Source organism: Ursus arctos, unplaced genomic scaffold (assembly GCF_023065955.2).
Source record: "Ursus arctos isolate Adak ecotype North America unplaced genomic scaffold, UrsArc2.0 scaffold_2, whole genome shotgun sequence".
Lineage (NCBI taxonomy): Eukaryota > Metazoa > Chordata > Mammalia > Carnivora > Ursidae > Ursus > Ursus arctos.
The window spans coordinates 30,126,104-30,149,743 of NW_026622874.1; the positions used below are offsets into that span (position 1 = coordinate 30,126,104).

General features: G+C 38.5%; 1 protein-coding gene and 1 pseudogene across 4 annotated transcripts in view; one reads left to right on the forward strand and one right to left on the reverse strand.

Moving 5' to 3' along the window:
• RCOR3 (REST corepressor 3) overlaps positions 1-22,683 on the reverse strand; it is a 53,107-nt gene extending 30,424 nt beyond the window's left edge. For 2 of the 4 annotated variants that reach the window (XM_026509091.4, XM_026509090.4), the window contains exons 1-7: positions 22,270-22,683; positions 21,808-21,864; positions 13,566-13,643; positions 10,481-10,533; positions 8,464-8,625; positions 6,954-7,078; positions 6,106-6,184 (exon numbers count right to left, since the gene is read on the reverse strand). In XM_026509091.4, the coding sequence (XP_026364876.1) occupies positions 6,106-6,184; positions 6,954-7,078; positions 8,464-8,625; positions 10,481-10,533; positions 13,566-13,643; positions 21,808-21,864; positions 22,270-22,435 (720 nt within the window). In that variant the 5' untranslated portion in view covers positions 22,436-22,683. Of the gene's footprint in view, positions 1-6,105; positions 6,185-6,953; positions 7,079-8,463; positions 8,626-10,480; positions 10,534-13,013; positions 13,364-13,565; positions 13,644-21,807; positions 21,865-22,266 lie in introns of those variants that run through there. The other 2 variants (XM_026509089.4, XM_026509092.4) reach the window with 2 other exon arrangements.
• A 597-nt stretch (positions 22,684-23,280) lies between these two features.
• The window catches only part of LOC130544208 (dnaJ homolog subfamily C member 2-like), a 57,078-nt pseudogene continuing 56,718 nt past the window's right edge, over positions 23,281-23,640 (forward strand).

A 23,640-nucleotide genomic window follows, 5' to 3' on the forward strand; every position in this document is an offset into this window, starting at 1 on the left:
CTGATGTAACAGCTGTTCATCAAAAGCATGTAAAGAGGGGCGCCTGGGTGGCACAGCGGTTAAGCGTCTGCCTTCGGCTCAGGGCGTGATCCCGGCGTCACGGGATCGAGCCCCACATCAGGCTCCTCCGCTATGAGCCAGCTTCTTCCTCTCCCACTCCCCCTGCTTGTGTTCCCTCTCTCGCTGACTGTCTCTATCTCTGTCGAATAAATAAATAAAATCTTAAAAAAAAAAAAAAAGCATGTAAAGAGAGTAAAAAGATAAACACAAACTGCTAAAAGCTGTTGCAACACATTTAACTAAGGGATTAGTATCCAGAATGCATAAAGATTTTAATAAGAAAAAAAATTTATACATTCAGTCTTTAAGAAAAAGACAAAAACAACCCCACAGGAAAGGAGGTAAAAAATAAACAAAAATAGCAATTTTTTTTAAAAAGACACAATAATAGACAATAAACAAATGGAAAAATATTCAGGCTCATTAGTAATCTGATGAAATTTCGAACACAATGATACCATTTCATATTACCAGATCTGTAACATTTTAAAAGTCTGATTACATCAAGCGTTGTCAAAGAAGTGGATAGTAGTACCCTCATGGCCCAACAGAAGTACAAATGACCCATGAACAATGCAGGGGTGGGGATACTGACCTTCCCTGCAATCAAAACCCTGTGTACAACCTTTTTTTTTTTTTAAAGATTTATTTATTTATTTATGTGACAGAGGGAGAGAGAGAGAGAGAGCACAAGCAGGGGGAGCGGGAGAGGGAGAAGCAGACTCCCCACTGAGCAGGGAGCCTGATGTGGGGCTCGATCCCAGGACCCTGGGATCATGACTTGAGCCAAAGGCAGTCACTTAACCAACTGAGTCACCCAGGCGCCCCTGGTACAACATCTGACCCCTCAAAAACTTCATTACTAATAGCCTACTGTTGACCAGAAGCCTTACTGACAACACAATCGATCAACACATTTTTTGTATGTAGTATATATACCATATTTTTACAATAAACTTAGCTAGAAAAAAGAAAACGTTATGAAGAAAATCTTAAGGAAAAGAAAATAAATCTACAGTACTGTATTAATTGAAAACATCTGCATGAAAGCGGACCTATGCAGTCCAAATGTGTGTTGTAAGGTCCACTCGACTAGGTAACGGCAAAGATGAACATGGTTATAACCCTAGAGTAATTCCATTCCGAATACTTCTCGGGTATTATTTTCTCAGTAAGTCACTGGTGGCATTTTGGTGGAACAAATCTGTGCTGTGCATTTCAGGAGAGCTGGCGTGACTTTCCCACCATATGCCACTGTAATAATGAAAAACCCGTCCACAATTTCTAAATGCCCCTTATGGGGACAATACTAAACCTACTAAACCTGAGAGGCACTATTCCAGAGGAATTCTTATATATGTGTATTCAGGATATATTCTTATCAGTATTGTGTACAATAATAATAAACTGGAAATGATGTCCATTGATAAGAAATGGGTAAGTTGTGGGGGCGCCTGGGTGGCACAGTCGTTAAGCATCTGCCTTTGGCTCAGGGCGTGATCCCAGCGTTCTGGGATTGAGCCCCACATCAGGCTTCTCCTCTGGGAGCCTGCTTCTTCCTCTCCCACTCCCCCTGCTTGTGTTCCCTCTCTCGCTGGCTGTCTCTCTGTCAAATAAATAAATAAAATATTAAAAAAAAAACAAAAAAGAAATGGGTAAGTTGTGGCATATGCATACAATGGAACACTGTAATACAGTGATGAAAATGAATTGCAAAAACATGTTGGACAACAACAACAAAATGCAAGTAGATAAAAAATATGTATAATGATTCCATTTAAATCAAGTTTGAAATGGACAAAACTCAATGACAGTTGGTCAGAGATACATACATATGTGATAAAACTATAAAAAAAGGAAGTGAATAATTGATACAATTCAGGATCGGGTTCCCTTTTCAGGATAGAGGTTCTCTCTGGAGAGAAGAGAGAGGGGTACAATGAAGGAAACATACACACAGGACTTCTTGTTTCTTAAGCTCAGTGATGGAGATGCTGGTTGTTTGTTTTATTCTTTTAAACTCTACATACTCCATGATAATATATAGTCCACAATTTTTAAAAGTTTATTAAAAACCTTCTATATAATGTGTCAATAACATGCAGAAGCAGGTATGCAGACCTGTGTTAAAGGCAATAATACATTATCATTCCTGCCTGTGTCCCTATCATTTGTGAAAGAGCAGAGGAATGAATGAAGCTGCTGACATATACTACCTGTCCTGAACCACAACCTGGAGGATTCCTATTAGCATTTTTTTTTCAAGATTATGTTTATTTATTTATTTGAGAGAGAGAGAGAGATAGAAATAGAGAGCACAAGTGGGGGTGGGGGGCAGAGGGAGAAGCAGACTCCCCACTGAGCAGGAAGCCAGTCACCGTGGGGCTCGATTCCAGGACCCTGGGATCATGACCTGAGCTGAAGGCAGCCACTTAACTGACTGAACCACCCAGGCATCCCCCTTTTAACATTTTTTAATGTATACTTTCCTTATGCTAATAGTATGAGATCGCAGGCAAACAAAAGGGAAAGTGTGTATGTATCATCTCACATAGCTGGACAGAATAGTTATTATACATACATAAATTCTCTAGATAACTCAAATCCCTAATCTCTTACATTTGTACAGTAAATAACAAGTTTATAATGTGTATTCTCATTCATTATAATAAATTTGACCAAATGCTTACTATATTTCAGGCCCTGTAGATAGATACGATTCTTGCTCTTAAAGAGCCTACCACAAAGGGATAGGCAGGCAAAATAGGGGACCCCAATGAGTATTTTAATAGATTTAAAGAAAAATAAGGAGTTGGTCAATTCAAGAGAAAGCACAGGAGAGATTTCATAAAGAAGTTACATCTTACAGAGTTATGAGGAATTTCCTAGGCATATTTAGGAAGAAAGAGAATTCCAGAAAAAAAGAACCAACATAACCACTAGACAAAAGCGAGGGAACTAAAACACTTTTCTAAAACACTGTTAGTAATTTGAAATATGTGGGGTGCGGTGGGGAATGCCTTACTAGAGAGCTCTGTGTTTTATCCTAATCCTACATACAAAGCCATGGGAGGGTTACAAGCAGTAAATATGGTTTTAAAAAGATTGCTTTGGCAACAGGGTTAAAGAACAGACTGGAAGGGGTGGTGTGGAGAGTCTGGAAGCCAGGAGGGAAAACAGAAAATTCCAGTAATTCAGAGAAGAGATGATAACCTAAAAGTAAGGCAGTTGCATAGAACATAAAGGACAAAATTTACAGCTATTTGAGAGAAACAATTAAAAACAATGATAAAACGAACAGAATTGAGAAAGTATAGAATAGTATAGTATAAAATAATAACAGAAAAAGAAAAAAGTCACTAAAATTGAGACAGAACAGTTAAAAAAGTAGACAAAGGGCACCCAGGTGGCTCAGTTGGTTAAGTGTCTGCCTCCAGCTCAGGTCATGATTCTGGAGTCCTGGGATCGAGTCCCAGATCCCAACATCGGGCTCCCTGCTCAGCGGGGTGTCTGCTTCTTCCTCAGGCCCTCGCCCCCAGCTCGTGTTCTCGCTCTCAAATAAATAAATAAAAGCTTTTAAAAAAATTAAAAAGTAGACAAGAATCACAGAATCACCTGAAACCAAGATTGTACTGTATGTTAACTAACTAGAATTTAAATAAAATCTGAAAAATAAAAAGAAACTTGGCCACTGGGGGGGAAAAGAATCATAGAATTGTGCTACAAAAAAAAGAAGAGATTTTCAGGAAGAAGGAACGGTCAGTAACTTGAAATGATATAGAATGCACGAGTAGAATATAATGAACAATCAATCCATCATTGGATGTGGGAGTTAGGTTGACCTGTCAGCTGTTTCAGTGAAAAGACCGAAGACGCCCGAATGAAGTAAAGTCAAAAGCGAAGTAGTAGGAATGAGTAGAGTTTTTTCTAGACTGCTAGATATTTCTCTACCAGCTACACTTTTACACAGAAGATGTGAGCATAATTTGGGCTGCAGTGAAAAGGTTAGAGAGGGATAACTGATGGAAAAAGTCGTAGTTGTGACACGAAGGGACAGACAGGATCAAACCAGGGAAGGGACGTTTGTTACTGTGAGAGAGAGGCATTGAGGCAGACTTCATTCAGCAAATGTTCCTCAGTATCATTTCATATTAATAGATTTATAAGATTTTTAAAAGTCTGATCATATCAAATATTGGCAAGGAGGTAGACAGTAAGTACTGTGTAAAGTGCTTACAAGAGGTACAGCGTAACTCATCCCTGACTTCAAGAAGTGTACAGCCTAGTGGGCAAAACAGTAATTTTAATTGTTCTAAAAACATGCTCAGATGAAAAGGGTAGTAACAGAGGTCAGGGAGAAGGGCTGGAATTTAAGGGAGTTCCTGCTTGATATTTTCTCTGTGAAGTTATCAGCCAAGTTTTTGGGGGGAGTGGAGAGACAGTAGGTGATGTGTAGAAAGGGATGCATGTTCAAAATACCTGCTTAAATAATGAATAGAACAACAGCACCTTTCATTCAAGATTTACTATGTATTGGGTACTGTAAGAAGTGCTTCTGTATATATTACCTCTTTGATTCCCAAACAATCCTATTATTTTCATTTTACCAAGGGAATACACTGAGGCTTAGAGGTTAAACACTGAGAGGCATAAGGACTGCACTGAGATCTGAAACCATATTTTCTAAGTGGCAACAATTTACAGGATTGTGCCATTTTCTCCTGCTGTGCCTCTCAGACCAAGAATAGCAACAGACCCAGCATTGTGGGTTCATAGGGTTAGGGAAGGTATAGAAGAGGATAGGGAAATTGGGAGTTAAAGATACTGGGAAGAGAACAATAAAATGTCATTGGTGAAGAGTTTAAGATGACAACAAGGGACAAGAATGGGGCAATGGCATTGAGGTATGTCGGTCATTAAATAGGAGGAAGTTACGTTCTGTCTCCCAATTTCAATCTTCGCTATTCCACAGCTGTCTCTAGCTCACAAGCCTTTACCCTTCAATATTTGGTCTATTTTTTACAATTATGTGATTCCTTGCCTGTGTAAATGAGTATGTATATCAATTTAGCCTTTTCCTAGTGATTTTAAGTCATCATGATTATCATCATTTCGAGGAACAGGAGTGCTTTTCTAGTTGGGGATTCTCCCATCTCTTCCTTTGAGGCAGCTTTTATTTTCACTCCTGTCAGTATACCGCTACACAGAGTGCCCCAACTTATGATGGTTCCGGTTACAATTTTTCAACTCTACGATGGTATTCACAGGTATTCAACAGAAACTGTACTTTGAATTTTCTTCTTTTTCCAAGCTAGCAATATACGGTAAAATGCTCTCTCATGAAGCTGGGCGGTGGCAGTGAGCTGCAACTCCCAGTCGGCCATGCGAATGCGAGAACAACTGATACACTGACAACCACTGTGGATATTTACCACCATTCTGTGTTTCACTTTCAGCACAGTATTCAATTACATGAAATACTCAACACTTTATTATAAAATAGGCTCTGTGTTAGATGATTTTGCCCAACTACAGGCTAACGTATGTTCTGAGCATGTTTAAGGTAGGCTAGGCTAAGTGATGATGTTTGCTAGATTAGGTATATTAAATGCATTTCTGATTTACAATATTTTCAGTTTACGATGAGTTTACTAGGATGTAACCCCACTGTAAGTTGAGGAAGATCTAATTTCTGATTTGCTAAAATACGGAACAAAACAAGTGTTTTTAAGAAAAATTGGGTGATAAAGCTTAATTTTAATTGTATTATACTCAAGACTGTATCATCTGAGGGTGGTTTTCTTTCTTTTCTCTGGGGCAGGGCTTTCATACTTCTAAGTGGATGAGATAACCCCACAATTATTTTAACTACTGGCTAACTGGGAGTTCTAGATACTACTTTTTTTTCCCCAAAAACCTCTAGCACTGAAATTTAGTACTTCCTACACCATGATATAAAAATGTTTTTCTTAACATGAAGTACGATTCATTCTTTTTTGCATGGATTTGTAGAACAATTACAAGCACTCTAATGATCATCATTACCTCTTTCTTGGCTTCTTTTTTTGGATCATAATCACTATCATTTCCATCCATTGGGTGTGTTTCTTCCACATCATCATCACTGAGAAGAAACAAAGATTAGTACATTTAAGTCCCTTTTTATTCTATTCCGGGGCTCTTATCAAATTACAGTATACCTTGCTAATAATTTCACTAGACATTCCCCAACAAAACAAGAGTTGTCCTTGGGAAGATGACCTTCTATAATTTAGATTTCTGTGGTGTTCAGAAACATTTATCTTTTTGGGTATATAGAACCATGTTAGCAAACATGTCTACCTAAAAAATAGAGACCCAATAGGAAAGATATTTAGAGAGAATACCATTTGGGAAAGAGAACACATATATTAATTTGATATAATACTTATTATTTCATTTCTCCAGTTGGAAGATAAAGACAAACACCAATAAGCAAAATGATTTTATACCACCAGAAAGATATAGCTACAATAATGGGGACTTCAGTTACTCAGGTAATTGTACTCAGGCAATTATGGAAAGAGCATGTTCTAGAGAATATATTTCTTAATGTATTCTAAACATATGTATTGCATATATCAATACTAAAAGGAAGCACTTGCAAGTACAGTTAAACACAGCTCAAATATATCTCAGTTGTAGTGTTTGCTGGCTATGATTAACAGTTAAAGAGTTAAAAAAAAAGTCCTTACTATTAAGATTTGTGATCATTCTTCCTGCCAGAGACGAAACATGAATGTAAAGTTAGGAAGTATTTACAATGTGTTGTGATAATTTTTCTGCCTTAGGAAATGTAAGCAATCCAATACAGTGTCCCTAACAATATAACTATATAAAGGAATCCAACCTACCTGTCGCCCTGATTATGTCTATTGGCTAGTTTACGAGCCTGACGATCCATCAAGCTTGTCCTGGATCGAGTTTTTTTCCAGGAATAGTAATATTTTACAAGGCTAGCAATTGTCTTATCTGGAAGCTTGAAAAAGAAAGTCATGTTAATATCAGCAAGTTTAATTCACAAACTCCGATTAACAGAATGAGTAATATTTCTGATATTCTTTGATCCTTAAAGGCATAGATGAAAAATATTTTCATGAGTACATTTACGAATTACAGAACTAAAAACTACTGTTACAGTCATAGTAATCCACCACACCTATGTCACTGATATTTCTGAATGAATACTCCTATTTTTTCTGAGAGGAAAGGGGAGACAAGAATGTCACAAACATGGTAACAATGCACCCAGATGTCCCCAACACAATGTTAGCATTTGGTATTTGTTTTTCTGAAAGAGTTATTACTCTTTTCTTCCCATCTCTGTAAGTTGAAATTTTAAAACTGATAATTAACATACCTGAAAATTCACCAGTTTAAAATGTACAATTCAGTGGTTTCTATCATATTCATTAAGTTATGCAACCATAACTATTTAATTCCAGACATTTTCATAACTTCAAAAAAAAAAACATTAGTAGTCATCCTCTGGTCTTCCTTACCCCAGTCTCTGGCAACAAGTAATCTACTTTCCATCTCTATGGATTTGTCTATTCTGGACATTTCATATAAATGGGATCATATACTATGTGACCTTTTATGGCTGGCTTTTGTCACTTAGCATCATGTTTTCAAGAAAAGCTATTCAATTTTCAACAATGAATTTTCTGAATCATTTGTCTTAAATCCAGGTTTTAAGATGATAAAGAATACAATCAGACTTTAGCTACCAAATAAACTCTCTGGGTATTAAAATGACTAATCATCATGCGCTGATATGTCATACTGGCAAACAAGGACACATACTCCCAATCAAAGGCTCTCTTCAATTATGGAACACACTTAGATATATTTGCAAACATTATCTAATTTTTATCCATTCAGGTTAAAAGATTCTAATGCAGCAACTTCTCAGGTTTATATTCTTTTGACACAATACTAAAAATTTAAAAACTAGAAGTAAGGAGTTTTTCTTCTTAAAAACAACAGTACCTGTACAATATTGAAATACAGAATTTTAAAAAATTGATTTTCATATCCAAAGGAATATAAATTAGAAAATGTTAAAAATGAAACATTTAAAATTAAATTGAAATTATGATTTTTTTCCCTAAAACAAGCACATTTAATACACATATATTTAAGTCATAACGAAACATAAAAACGATGAAATAGCACATAACTGTCATGAGGTAGAGTGGTTATTGAAAATAGGGTATATATAAATATATAGGTACTTTAAATATCAAATATTTTTAAATATTAAAATTAGAACGAAAACTTTTTTGTATTTAATAACTGGGAAGTGTTTAATAATAGCGTATCTTTCAGGTATGAATTACAGTAAAACCAAAATTACCATACCATTTGCTGAATCCTGTGAAAGCTCTTCCCATGAAAACTAAAGGCTTGTTCAAACAGGACTTTATCTTCCACTGTCCACTCATCCGGAAAGGGAGTGAAATTAGGGAGATCAGCAAGGGACTTCTCAATGTTATGTTTATGCCAGAATAACATGCCAAGTGCCTTTGAAGAGAAATCATTCCCCTTTGGTTTTAATGGACTTATGTTCCATCACACTTAAGAGAGTTAAACACAAATTAGGTTAAAATCTTAAGCCCATGACTTCAACTGAAAATACACTCACAGTTTAGACCTTTTAATCAGGAATGCCCAAGTAGTAGACCTCACTTATTTATTTCTTTTACATCAGGGCCTCAGAACAGTGAATGTTCTTACATACCACATTTGCTGCATAACCTAGGAACAACAGTGAGCTGAAGAGAGTGACTATAATTACTAAAGCAGGTTTGTAGACTTGTATCAAGACTGACCCACATTTACTCATTTGTCAATGTGTAGAGAAAAACATGCTAAAAAGAAAAATATCCAGTAAATACTTGAAGAAAACTATCAATCATAACACCAAACTAGAAGTGCTCAGTTGAAACTGAGTAGAGAAATATTTAAGTGTTAACCTTTTAGAAGTATATACCAATGGGCTGAACAGTTCCAAGGAGTACCTCAATTGCAACCTTAATAATATTTACCACATATATCTTTTAAAGTTCTTTATTATCATAATGCACACAAAGAATTATTATGAGGCATATTAATAACTTCAATGACTTTATTACCAAATCATAGGAAAGCCCAAAATGGGTAATTTCTAACCTTCCACAACTTTCCCTTCTATTGTTAAGTAAGTCTTAGGTCTTCATCTTTACTATAAGGTATTGAGTATCAAATTTCACTTTTTTTTTTTTTTAAGATTTTATTTATTTATTCGACAGTGTTAGAGACAGCCAGCGAGAGAGGGAACACAAGCAGGGGGAGTGGGAGAGGAAGAAGCAGGCTCATAGCGGAGGAGCCCGATGTGGGGTTCGATCCCATAACGCCGGGATCACGCCCTGAGCCAAAGGCAGACGCTTAACCGCTGTGCCACCCAGGCGCCCCCAAATTTCACTTTTTAAGAAGAGAGATAGCAGCTTTTTAAATACTGCATTTTAAAATTAATTTCTATACTCTGGTAATACTCCTTTAAAATGAACATGAAAATGAACATTATTACGTTTTGAAGGATTAATGTCTCAAATATTAAACAGAAAGTCAAGAATACAAAACAAAATAATCAAAGGCTTCAAAATTCACAAAGAAAGTTAACGATGTTTAGATAAACATCTCAATTTCTAGAAATGACTTTGTATTATTTAACCCCGGTACTGACTATAAAGTTAGCTCTTAATAATCCAGATTATAGATATTTCATTTATTTTACTATTAATTTTGATAAAGGCTGATCTAGTAATTAGTTGAAAAGAGATTTAAGAATCTCTATTTCCTTTTTATTTTTTCATGTTCTTCATTCCTTCATTACAAGGGAAAATGAACCATTTGCCCCATATAGATCTCCTTTTAAAGTTATCTAATAAAAAAAAAGCCCCCCAAAATAAATTTTAAAATTAAATTTAAAAAAGGCCCTTCATAAATTGTTTCATTCAAAATTGGGAAGTCAAATATTTCTTTAAATAAAAAGTTTAACCTCTAAGTCTTTCAGGTTAAAAGGTCACAGAGAATTACTTATACTAAAAAAAAAAAAAATTCCTTTTGGTAAGCGTTTGCCAGAATAATCTAAAAGCTTTCAGAACTCAAAGCAGAGTAAGAAATAGGGGTATTGAGAGAAATGTTCAAGCCCTTGAGATGAACAATGTTTATAAAAGCAAAATCCATAATTCTGAAAGGTCAGACTTTGCTAGGACTTTTGTGGTACCTATAAAATTGGTTGAACTGCACTTTCTTAGGATAGAAACAACCAAGAGATGTCCTTTGGATTTGGTAAAGATTGAGGAAAGCTTTAATATTAAAATGTTACTCTACATACCTGTTCCACATTGTAGCCATGTTTCTCCTTTGCAATTGCAATATATTCATCCACTGCAATGAAACAATGTTATATAATTAATTATTCTTATTTACTTTGTGTGCTTAGGTGTACTTTTTTTTTTTTTTTAAACAAAGCAAAATGAAAATATTATATTCCAGGGCTTTTTCCAGGGAAAAGTCCTCTTCCATAAATGTTACAAAAAAAGACTTCTATGAACAGGATCAGAAGCTTCCTTGATTTAAAATTTTACTTAGTATGATTTATCTGTAAGATTGTATAGCATATATTTATTAAATTCAATGACATTATATAATTATTTTCATATACAAAAAAGAGCAATCTGTATATAGCCAATAGAACCTAATTACAGTGTAAAATATTAGATAATTTCTTCATTTTTGTTTCAGTCTTTATTTGAAGGGACTTAGCTGTTTCAGCCCCATGTCATAGTAAGAGTTGGCCCAAAGCCTCTACCTTCCCACTTTTCACTGCTGTACAAAGGATGGTTTGTCTATGTATGGTTTTGCCAGCTATACGTAATAACATGTTCATGCTTTGGTAGCCCTAAATTTTCTTCAGCTCTTCCTGCAAGCTATACAGAAGGTGTCTGAATATTCCATTTTCATTCATCTTCCATATGTAATCAAGCCAATAGAATTACTTAGATAAGCACAGCTTCAATGATGAGGTACCAGCTATTTCAAGGCCTCACTGCTGAGATGTCTGCCATTTCAGTCAGCAGGACTGTTTTATGTGAAATCCACAGTCACTCCTGTTTGATCCTTTTTTAAGGATCAAACAGTGTGTGTGTGTGTGTATGTATATTATATGAAATATGAAATAAAATTCTCTTTAAGCATATTTGGAGAAGCAGAGGTTAAGAATTCTGATCCCAGAACAGCTAGTCTACCAGGGCTTGGTTCTCAGCCTTATTGCTAGTTTTTTCACTATAAGCAATTAACTCTTCCTTTTTGTACCTTACTTTCCTCACTCTAAAACAGTACCTTCTTCCTGGGATTAAATGAGCTAACATATATCGAGTGTTTAGAATAACACCTGGCACATTTAAGGCACTTTATATGAGTTTGCTATTATTATTAGTCAATATAAGATAATTTAATATATAAAAATGATACTGTAACAATAATGCTATTAGAATAACAACTATTTTTTATGGATGCTATTATAGTTCCCTAAGACTGTAAACTTTTGCAGAAAGTCCAAATACTGTATTTTGTTTAGAACTTAAATACATAGCACTTAAACACAAGACAGGTCTAAATATATGCTGTTAAACTTTAACAAAAATGTCTTACAGTCCTATAAATAGAAGGCTAAACAATACCAGCCAATCTGTGGTTTCCAACCTTGGTTATGCATCAGATTCAGTGGGGGAGCTTTATAAAAGTAAGTTCAGGAGCACCTGGATGGCTCCATTGGAAGACAGTGCAACCCTTGATCTCGGGTCATGAGTTCAAGCCCCATGTAGAGTATATACATTATTTAAAAATAGAATCTTAAAAAATAAATAAATAAATAAAATAAAAAATAAAAAGTAAGTCCAGAATCCACCCCTAAAGATTCTGATTTAATTGGTTTGTGATAGAGACCAGACATCAGTACCACCTTTTATAAGTTCCCCCAAGGGGGGCGCCTGGGTGGCTCAGTCGTTAAGCATCTGCCTTCAGCTCAGGGCATGATCCCAGGGTCCTGCGATCAAGCCCCGCATCAGGCTCTCTGCTCTGCTGGGAGCCTGCTTCTTCTTCTCCCACTCCCCCTGCTTGTGTTCCCTCTCTCGCTGGCTGTCTCTCTCTCTGTCAAATAAATAAATAAAATCTTAAAAAAAAAAAAAAAAAAGTTCCCCCAAGTGATTCCAATGCACAGCCAGGGTTGAAAACCACTGCCTGAGATCTTCGGTCTAGGATATTTTTCATGGACACCACACAATCAGGATATGCTGGCTTTCTGAATTTTGTTTTCCACCTTGTTAAGAAATGCACCATTGTACAAAACAGTGCTAGGACAGCAAAAGCCAGTGATACCCTGATGCTCAGTTTATGAATGAAAACCTTTGCCTGTAATGAGAACTGAACCAGAGAAACCTGATAATCTCCCTCAGGTTTCTTAGTATACAGTCCCAGGCCAAATGTACAATTTTGTGTTTTCTGTTAAGAATGCCTCAAGGGCATGTAATTCCTAGATTACCAGCTAGACTTTTTGCTGGTATTCCAAAACTGTCAAATAGGAAGAATTATCAGGTATGCAGCATAATACTCAATTTTCAATTTTTAGTTCTCTTATTGCATCAATAAGTATGCTGAGACTTACTACGCACATGATATACAGGACATCGTTAATTTTCATGGGACTAAATAAACCATTACGGGACATCTTTAAAATTTAGTAAATATTTTTAAAAGACAAGCTTATTTTACAGCTGCAAGAACAGCTGTGCAGTGGTTTTTTGTTTGTCTGTTTTAACAAATTCAATGATAACTAAATGGAGGGGTGGGGATCTTAGTTTTGTTACCTGCACGTTTCCTATATCTGATGTGCCGCAAAGGATCAGGTCCGCTACATCACATTGAAGTCTAAAGCCACACCATGATTCAAGAAGTGCATGGTCAATGATCCAGAAGGTCTCCGTCCAGAAATGGGGAGCTCAAAGATGACCTGATTGATGGCTGCTGAAGTCAGTTCCTTCCCCTTTCCTCTTTAAAATGGTAATGATAGTGGGCTCTCTGAAGTTTGAAGGCATTTCTTTACAGCTCCATATACTGAGGAAAAGCCTGTGCAGATGTCTACATAGTAACTCCCTCCCCTGCTTGAGGATTTAAGCAGCAATGCCATCAGATCCTAGGTATTTTCAGTCTTCTGGGCCTGACACAAATTGGAATGATCAACCCACTATCTTTCAAAAGGAAAAACATTCTAATATAACAACCTCCATCAAAAAACAAAACAAAACAAAGACAAACTGTTTTCTTATGAGAATCCAAGTGACCCAAAACAAATATAAGTTGCATTTTCAATTGGTTGATAGATCCCTATTGACATAAACATTCAATTTCAGAAGACTTACATTTGGCATCTGGGATACTGTGATACGGAGACCACACAAGCATTCCTCCATTGTCTTTATCTGTGTACTTTGTAGCACCTGGGGAAAAAATTCATTACTTTGAATATGATGGATTTTATGTACATTTAAAGTAAGTATAAACAAAGTAAGCTTTATTTCTATTTTTGTACAGTACCTGCAAGAGGATAAAGGAACAAAATACGAGGAAACAGAGAAGAAAAGCAGATTTACATTAAATACAGTTAAGTATTTCATTTATGGAATTGAAGAAAATTTCACAATGACTGAAATTAACCCCTTTTAAATGAAAAAGAAAGACTTTCTTAAATACACTATATAGCCCTACTTCTTGACAGGTAATAAACCTTAACCTTCTAAACACTATTTGGGAGGCAATAAAAATTTTGTCTTTTAAAATTAGAGAATACCTCAGGTGATAAGTTATTTCTGTTTTGCCCCATATCTAAATGGGCCAAGATTACCATCATTTAAAAATACTTGTATCTGGTTTTTATTTACTCTTATTCCTTGTGAGTCTGCCAACTATTCCTTTAGCATTAATTTCATTTATTACAGTTTATATTTATAAAATTATGTGCTCTGTGTAAGAGGTCAAAAACAAAAGTCAAAAAATGTAGAAGTTAATAATGCTGTTTTTCTTAAAGTAATCAGAGTCGACCTCTAATGTAGAAGCACACTATTACGGTTGCTTATTTCTAATCTGTTATAATATAAAAAGTCAGAAAAATCAAGCTCTATTAAAACTACATTAAGGATAGAATGAATGAAAGCCTGACACAGCTGTCCCAGTGCCAAGTACGTGCCCGTGGGTTCTGTCTTTTAATTACTCGGTGGTCTCTTTCTGGCTTCTTTCTAATTCCTAGGTGCATTCAAGTTAATTAAAACTATCAAGAAATGAAGCATTGTTGCCACCTACTTACTTTAAGACTTGTCTATGACCATATCATAATTGACTTTTATGAGGTATTGATAGCCGCCAACAAATGGCAAGAATTTCAAAAATTATTCACATAAAACATTAACAGAATTCTGTGGTTAAACTGTAATCATTCATAAAGTTATAAGATATTTGGGATAAAGAACATTCACTTCCAGGGGTAAAGGAACTACTAGTATAATCTCAATCTAGAGAAGTTATCTATCCAGGAACAACCTAATATAGTTCCGTAGTTTTTAATTTTTGGACAATCATTACACATCACTACTGCATATTCAATCAACAAATTATAGAAAATGATACATTGTTAGTGAAAATATGAAGCTAAAATTGTTTAAAAATTGTATGTGTTTTACTATAAGGAAAAATTAAGGATGGAGAAAAGAGAAATGAGAAAATAGTACCAAAGTATTAGAAAAATCGTATTTACAAAATGAATCTAAAGCAAAACCTACAGCATTTTGTCGTATCTTTAATAAAGATGGCAAAAAGCTGAAAGTTTAAGAAAACACAAAGTAGAAGTACATTATCTAAAATTTATATTCAATGAAAACAAATTTCAAGTTTTTTTAAAAACTTCAAAAAAATATATATTAAATTTCTAACCACATAAAATATAAACACAAAAGCAAAATTGGCAGCCACTCAATGGAAATAAAGACATATTCAAGTTGGTCAGAAGTCTTTATCTAATGCTATTCCTAGTGAGTATTCTAATCTTCAAATCAACATGGAATGATTCTTTTTCACAATGGATTATAACAATAAGATAATTTATTTTTTTTTAAAGATTTTATTTATTTATTTGACAGAGATAGAGACAGCCAGTGAGAGAGGGAACACAAGCAGGGGGAGTGGGAGAGGAAGAAGCAGGCCCATAGCGGAAGAGCCTGATGTGGGGCTCGATCCCATAACGCTGGGATCACGCCCTCAGCCGAAGGCAGATGCTCAACTGCTGTGCCACCCAGGCGCCCCAACAATAAGATAATTTAAATCCTACTTAATAGAGTAAGGATTGCAACAAAGAAAGGTTTCCATTAAGTCTCAAGTCTTAAGAGCATACCATGCTTAATATTTAAACATATTTCCTGCATCTGATTCTTGCATTACAGAAAATCTTAATACCTTCACAAAATGTCTCTTCTTACACAGATATAAACTATTTCTTGTATTTTCCCCCATGAAGAGTAACAGTTAAGTTTTCCAAAAAAATTCTTAGGACTACAATTAAGGGCTTGATCTGACAAAAATTGACATCCAAGCTGTGGGGACTAACAGCTCTTCTAATATGGGGGTGGGGGGTGCTAATAGGGAGAGTAATTGTGTCTGGTAGCAGAGAATGCCTAATTAGGCATTTCACAATGTTCCTTTTTTTTTTTTTTTTTTTTAACATTTATTTATTTGAGGGAGAGAAAGACAGCGAGAGAGAACATGAGTGGGAGGCGGGGTGAGGGAGCAGCAGATTCCCCGCTGAGCAGGAAGCCCCAAGCGAGGCTCAATCCCAGGACCCCAGGATCATGACCTGAGCTGAAGGCAGATGCTTAACTGAGCCACCCAGGCACCCCCACAATGTTCTCTTCCTAACCTTGAACTAAACTCTTACCATTTTCAATCACGTATGTGTCAACTAGGCCCAAGAGATGACTGATGCTCACAGGAAATGAAATATTTTAATATAATGGTTAAGAGTGTAACCATTATAAAGCTAGACTAATTCGAATCCAAGCACTGCCATTCCCTAGCTTTGCCATCTTAGGGAAATTTACCTATGTTGTCCATGCCTCAGTTTAATTCTTTAAAAACATGGATGATGAGGGGTGCCCCGGTGGCTTAGTCGGTTAAGTGGCTGACTATGGATTTCAGCTCAGGTAAGGATCTCAGGATCCTGGGATCCAGGCCCCATACTGAGCCCCCACACTGAGCCCCCACACTGGGCTTCCCACTCAGTGGGGAGTCTGCTTGAGGATTCTCTCTCTCCCTTTCCCTCTGTTCCCTCCCCCCCACCCCCACTTGCACGCTCTCTCTAAAATTAAATAAATCTTAAAAAAAAAGGGATGATGAGAGTACTTCACAGTATTAAAAAATTAAATGAATGTATGCAAAGTACCTGGCATACAGTAAGCATTACCTACACATTATTATTACTAGTATATGCTCACTGAAAGCCGTTCTTGTTCCCTTTTATCTCTACTCTGAAAAGACTTGTCATCTTATCAAATAATAACACAAATGAATAAAACCTCATGGGGCTCTAACACAAACAGCTGATGCCTTCTCTCACTAATCCCTTGAAAATGAGATTGGATAGTTGAAATGACCCTTTTGTTTCTCTAACAACTCAGACCTGACTTCTCTCCTATAAAAAGAGAAAGTAACTTGTATTATTAAATCAATGTACCCCTCAGGATGCTTTGCATCCAATAAAGTTTTATCCTTTCCATTATAAAAGTTGAAAAAATATCTAAAGGACATAAACTCAGTATTTATTTTGCTTTTATGTGTAACAATATTTAACATTATATCTCAAAACTATCTGATACTCAGAAATAATACTGAAGGAATGCCTGGGTGGCTCAGCTGCTTAAGCCTCTGCTTTTGGCTCAGGTCATGATCCCAGGGTCCTGGGGTCAAGTCCCACATCAGCAGGGAGACTGCTTCTCCCTTTTTGGCCCCCTGCTCGTGCGCTCTCTCTGACAAATAAATAAATAAAATCTTAAAAAAAAAGAAGTAATACTGAAAATCAAGCTTGCCTCACCAACAAAATAATCCAGTTTAGAAGTATTCTATCTTCCAAACAGATTAAAAAAACAAACCAAATCCTAGATAGCAAGCTACCATCATTTTAAAAGACTATATAGTAGCATGACAGTTCTGAAAACAAAATTAAACAATTTTTTAAAGTATGAAATGAAACACTTAAAAGTTTAATAACTGCAGTTGGTAAAGTACATTTATGAGACCAATTGGGGAAAAACAACAACTGAAAAACAAAAGTATAATTTTGATAAGCTAGGATTTTTACATGAAGAGCAATTTTCAAAATACGTACAAAAATAAAAATCTACTTCTTCTTAGTTTAAGACATTTAGAATAAGGATTTTGATGAAAATCATAGGACAAATATTCTATATAAATAATTTAAGTACTGAGAATATTATGACACACCAAATATTTTTTTAAAAATTCTCCTATTTATGAACTCGGCTCTCACTTACATATATAATTCACTACCTTCAAACTGGGATAAATAACAACTTTCCAAAGGGTATGTAAGCATAGGTAAGTTTTATGGGAATCAATTTTCAGAAACGTTAGCTTCCCTGTGTGCTCTTTCCCAAGACAATCTGCCTGAGAATTCACCTGCAGCTTAAATGTATATGCTCATTCTAATTCTAACCTCCTTCACAAATGCCCTCCTCTGTCTTACAAAAAAAAAAAAAGAGGCAGTTCTCTTACCCCATCCCACATCCGACAAGAGAACATTGCCTAAAATTTTAAGACCTCGACATTGTCAAACAAAGGGTGTCAGCAAGGCTCTCCTTTACTGAAGGCATCATAGCTATTACAATTTCAATCAATTATAAGTTAATTGTAATAACTCAAACCACAAGAGACTTAACACTTAGAGCCTTATGTTCACAAGAATACATATTACAGTGGTAGAGAAACTGGATAGGTGATCAATAAAGCACTTTCAAGCACAAAAATATAAAATTCCGCGGGGGAAAATGCATGGAAATGATTTCAAAGATAAAAAGGAAAAATGTAAACTTTCAGACTATTTGCCTATTCACACTTTTTATAAAATAGATACTATCATATTACTGTGGTACTTATATTTAACTGGATGCATTTAAAATAAGGAATAATGGCTTTATTTCAGAGTGCTAATATTTTCAATACACTGGAGATTATGCTTTTCAACTACTTAAACACAGCAACAAGTGATAGATGTCAAAAATATGCGAGAAAATTTTTTTGAAAATTCTTTTATGAATATACAAGCAAAACATTTTGAAGACCATTGCTTTATAGACTTTAATTTTCACCTAATCTTATGATATAGTTAACATCATCTCCCTGTCACAAATGAGAAAATAAAGGCATGGATACATCAGGTAGTTCGTCAAGGTCACTACACCCGTAGCTAAAAGGCATATGGGAAGAGGTGAGACTCAATCACCACACGAAACTGCTCCTTCCTTGATATACAAATAGTCAGGAGGCACTAAATAAAGTCGGGAAGTGAAAAATCTGAAGAAGAAAAAGGCACCTAAGAAAATAATCAAACCCAGTTAGTAAATTTTTATAAAGGCATTCTCAGCAATGGTGTTAACATAAACTGTTCCTAAACTTATATTCAGTAATTCCAATTTAAATCACAATTCTTTTCATACTTTCTAAAATACTTATTTTAGTAAGTCATTCTCTGCTTGATTTCTATCATCACTATTAAAAATGTCCTACACACACAAATCCTCTTTAATTTTCCTATATTCTGATCATAATAATCTTGGTACCTAAGAAATTGTACTTCCAAATAAGTTGGTTACAGGTGAATAATCTCCATGAAGGTAGACTGAATGGTTTACGAGACTAAAGATAAATGTATGAGAAAAAGAAAAGGAGAAAGAGGAACTGACCATTTCTCAATTTCCATCATTAATAAATATCTCTTTTCCTTTTATCTTTCCCAAGGAAATATGTTTAATTTCTTACCAAATTATATTGAATTGATGTGAAGTAGAAACTTCACACAACAGCACAACACTTAGAATAAAAGAGAGCAATGGCACTATGTTGAAAAGCATAGAGGTTCAATATTTACTTTTAAAAAGTGTCTAACAACTGATAATCTACATTTGCTTGACAAGATTTGCTTATGATGGCTATAGGAAAGCCTATTCAGGTTTAAGTGATAACTGGTTTTACTTGTGTCCTAGGATTCAGTATTCTTCTGCAGATTATTAGGGAGAAAATTTATAGATGAATTTTTAAAATGTGACATATATTCCTATCCTAATAAAGAGTATCAATTATAATCTAAATAAATAACTTGAAAATGACTTTAAAAAATATAATAATTCAGTGATTTTTTCCCCACAAATATTCTGCTTAGGTTCAAAATAATAATTAAAAAAATGATGATCAAGTAAACTGGATAACTCAAACTGGCTATATGAAACTACCTGAAGCATTCTGCACTTTTAATGAATTATTTTTCAAATTTTGAAATATATTCCAATCTATCATGAAATGAAAACCAAAACAAACAAAACAAAACATAAAAACCTTTACAGTGATCTAGATCATGGCATATATAAATTTGTTTCAGCAAGAAGTCTGGTTTTTAGACACAGGACTTCCTAATCAACCTGCATACAGTTGTCTATAAAATATAAACCTACCAAATGGAACAAAAAGATATGTTTATTAACTTATGAAATAACTAATAGCTAATTATTTACTAATTTACTAATTGTAACTAATAAGTAGTTACAAATAACTAATTTGTAAATCAGTTTATCATTTCCCACAAAAGCAGAGTACCAGTGAATGCCCAAAATCACAAAGGTACAAATGTATGCAGAATCATTCTTCTTAATTATGAAATTTGATCTTTACTGAATAACTGCCATATGCCCAATCATGTATTCCTGATAAGAATTCCATGAAACATTTTTTTTTTTCCGTTTTACAGCTAGGGAAACTAAGGATCAGAGAAGGTCACTGACTTGCTCAGAGCACAAAAATAAAATAGCTGGGAACTGAATTCAGTCTATCTTAAGCCAAAGCATGCTTTTTCCAAGTATCAAGTTAATACCTGAGGCAACATAGTAATGTGAAAGTGTTATTCACCTACTAGCTGCATCAATAAACAAAATTAGTTTCACAGAACATTTAAAATTATTTGAAGACCACCAGTACACACACCTGATAGTTTTTGAATAAAATGTATTAACAGCTATGTCATTTATAAGGACACCCACATCTAACGAGTATTCGTATCATTGCTTTTACCTACTGAAAAACAGACTGCACTGACAATCCTTTTAACATTCATTATTTTACCCTCCCCCTCGGGACAGGAGATGCCACCTAAAACTCTTTATTTTGCATTGTTGTAATGGGCAGGGGATGGATGATAATACCCATCTATACCCTATAATGAAGTAAAGAAGCTATCCCTCACCCCTCAAAAAAAAAAAAAACCCACAAGAAAGCCGTTATTAATATCTAATACAGAATTCAAAAGTCCGACACAATGTTATTATGAGTGGGCAATGGGCAAAAAACTGGCCAACTGTAAGGGAGAAAGGAAAAAAAAGAGCTCCTTCAAAGTCTGCCCAAAGACTGAACTGAAGAGGGTCTGGGGTGGGGAGAAGGAAACACGCTCCACTCCGGGAGGCTCCAGCAAGGGCGCCTCCATATGCGGAACTCTCGCCCAATCCCCGTCCAGGCTGAAATCCCGTGACCGCCAGAGAGCCTGTTTGGAGAAAAGTAGACAGGGAGCCCGCAAGCTGGGTTGGCAGAGGACGCTGGAACCTGGCTGCTCGGGGAGAAAATGTCTCCTTGGCAGCTGCAGCCACTGTCCTGTGGTCTGACTTCCTAGGGCTGGCTGGAGGGCGAGGTGTGCCTCTGGCTTCTCCCCACCCCCTTCCCCCATCCCTTTCTCTCCGCGGCTCCTACAGTCCGCAGAGCTGTCGCGACCAAAGCTACACCACCTAGCTAAAAAGAAAGAAAAAAGAAAATCCCGTGTGCGCGCGGGTCGGCCAGGGCTCGCCCTCGGCTTCGGCCGATGACAGCAGCCCCGGCATCCGCCGCCCTTGCGGAGCGCGGCCCTCCGCTCCCGGGGGCCGACGGTGTGGCAATTGACATTTGCATGGTTCTTCCACACGCAGCCCGCACGCCCTCTCCTCCAGCCCTCGGCCCAGCAGCCGCTCCTTCCCCAGCCTCGGACCCCCGAATCCGCCGAGGGCCGCCTCCCTCTGCTCTCCCCGACCTCGCCCCGGGCTCATGGGGACAGAAAGGCGATGCCACCAGCGGGCAAGTGGCCTCCGAAGGAACCATGTTAACCTTGCAATGCACACATCTGCCCACACGCCCTGTGTCACAGCCCTGCCAAGCCTGACATCCTCCCCGCCAGATGCCTGCCCATCCCAGCCCCGCATCCCCTCCCAACAGCACACCCGGACCCCTACCCCGGCCGCCCCTCTACCCCTTCCACCCTAAACCATTCCCGAAAAAGGGGAGACAGGATTTTGCTTAAGCAAATATATCTACCTGGATCAAATTCAGGGATCCGAGCTTGGTATTCAGCTCCGACTCTCATCCCAACATCTGCAAAGCAATGCCAAAAAGAAAAAAAAAAAAAAAAAAAGAAAAAAGAAAAAAAAGAAAAGAAAGAGAAGAAAAAAAGAAAAAGGAAGAAACACTTAATAAAATATAAAAATTGCTGGAGGGAGGAAAGAAGCGGCGGGTGGATGGGAAGATATTAACTCCGGGCACTCCGGGAGATGGCAGCGGATGGGGGCGGGGAGCGAGGGGGGGGGCGAGGGCGGAGGATTGGTCGAGGGCGGAGGGACGGGGGTCGCGGGGGTGCTGCTGCACTGCACCGGGAGTTCGAGGCTACCGCAGCGCCCGGGCTCCGAGGGGAGGGCGGGAGCGCGGCGAGGGGAGGGGGCTGGGGGAGGGGAGGAGGGAGGGGGGCAGGCGGGCTGGCGGGGAGGAGTTCGAGGCTACCACCGTGCTCGTCGTCGCTGCTGCAGCCGCTCTCGGGCTCGGAGTAGTGCAGCCCGCCGTTGGTGGACGAGGCGCCGCCGCCGCCGCCGCCCGCCGGGCTCTTGGCGCTGCCGTTGGCCGATCGGTTCTTCCCCAGTAACTCGGGCCCTTTCTCCATCATGCCGGGCATGGTAGAAGAGGGGAGGGGGAAAGGTGAGGGAAAGCGGTAGGCGTCAGGGTGAAGGGGGAGATGGCTTACGAGTGCGGGCGGGAGGGAGAGGAGGAGGAGGAGGAGACGGCGGCGGCGGAGGAGGAGGAGGAGGAGGGTGTTAATATGGAGCCGCCATAACCGCCCCGGTCCGGCAGTAGCGCAGTCGCCTCACAACAACCCGCCCCGGCCCCGCCTCTCTCCCCTCCTCCCTCCGCCCGCCCGGCGCAGTCCCGGGCGCCCCTGTCGGCCGCGCCGCGCTCTACGCCGCCGCCGGTATCACTCCGCCCCGCAGGGAGGTTCCGGCCGCCGGGCGGGGAGGGGCGAGGGGGGGGGAGGCGGAGGGGAAGAGGGGGAGGGGCGGGGAAGCCCCGCTCGCCGGCAGCCTGGGCAACCCCAACCGAGCTAATAAAATCTCCGCAGAAGCGCGACCGCCTCTCCGGCTTCCTTCCTAGGGGGCGCTCGGGCGCGCGGGCGGAGGCGAACACGAGGGCGTGGGACTCTTTGCCCTCTCAGGGCGGAAGGAACGCGCCCAGCCTGAGAAAGGGCCGGCGCGACCCGAGGCGCTGGAGTCAGGGGAGCGGCCCCCCTCTCTCGGAAGGGGTTGCGGGTCGGGGCGGCCGGGCGGGTCTCGGCGGGAACACGGCCCGCCTTGAGATCCTGCGGCGGTTCGACTGTTCGGTTTCGCGGCTCCTCCGCCGGCGTCGAGCTGGTGTCGCGCGCTTGCCCGCGGTGCCGCGGGGCAGTCGGACTGTGTGACGGGGAGCCCTTCGAGTTCCAGGGCCGGCGGGCCAGAGTAGCAGACGCGATCATGATTATCTGGACGCTGCAGTTTGGGTGTCTGAATCCCAGAACTGGGGCCTGACTCCCTAGAGGGTTTGAGGGTGCCGAGATGAGTTTCCAGTGCTGAGCAATGCAGCTGTATTTTGCTAAAAGGTGTTTTGTTAAAAACCTTTCCCCCGTTCTCTCACCTTTGCTTTATTTTTATCCATTTTTCGCCTTTACTGTTACGTTAGTTAGGAAGTGGGTGTTGTCAGTGGTGAAATAAAATTACGATCGGGGCCTTGTCCAGTGGTGCTTACTCAGTCGGCGCTGACCCGTGGTCAGGGCTTGGAGCAGAGCTGTAGGGAGGGCGGAGTCCCCGAGTAGAGGTGAGGCAAGAGCTGCATTCTGGCAGGATTTCCAGC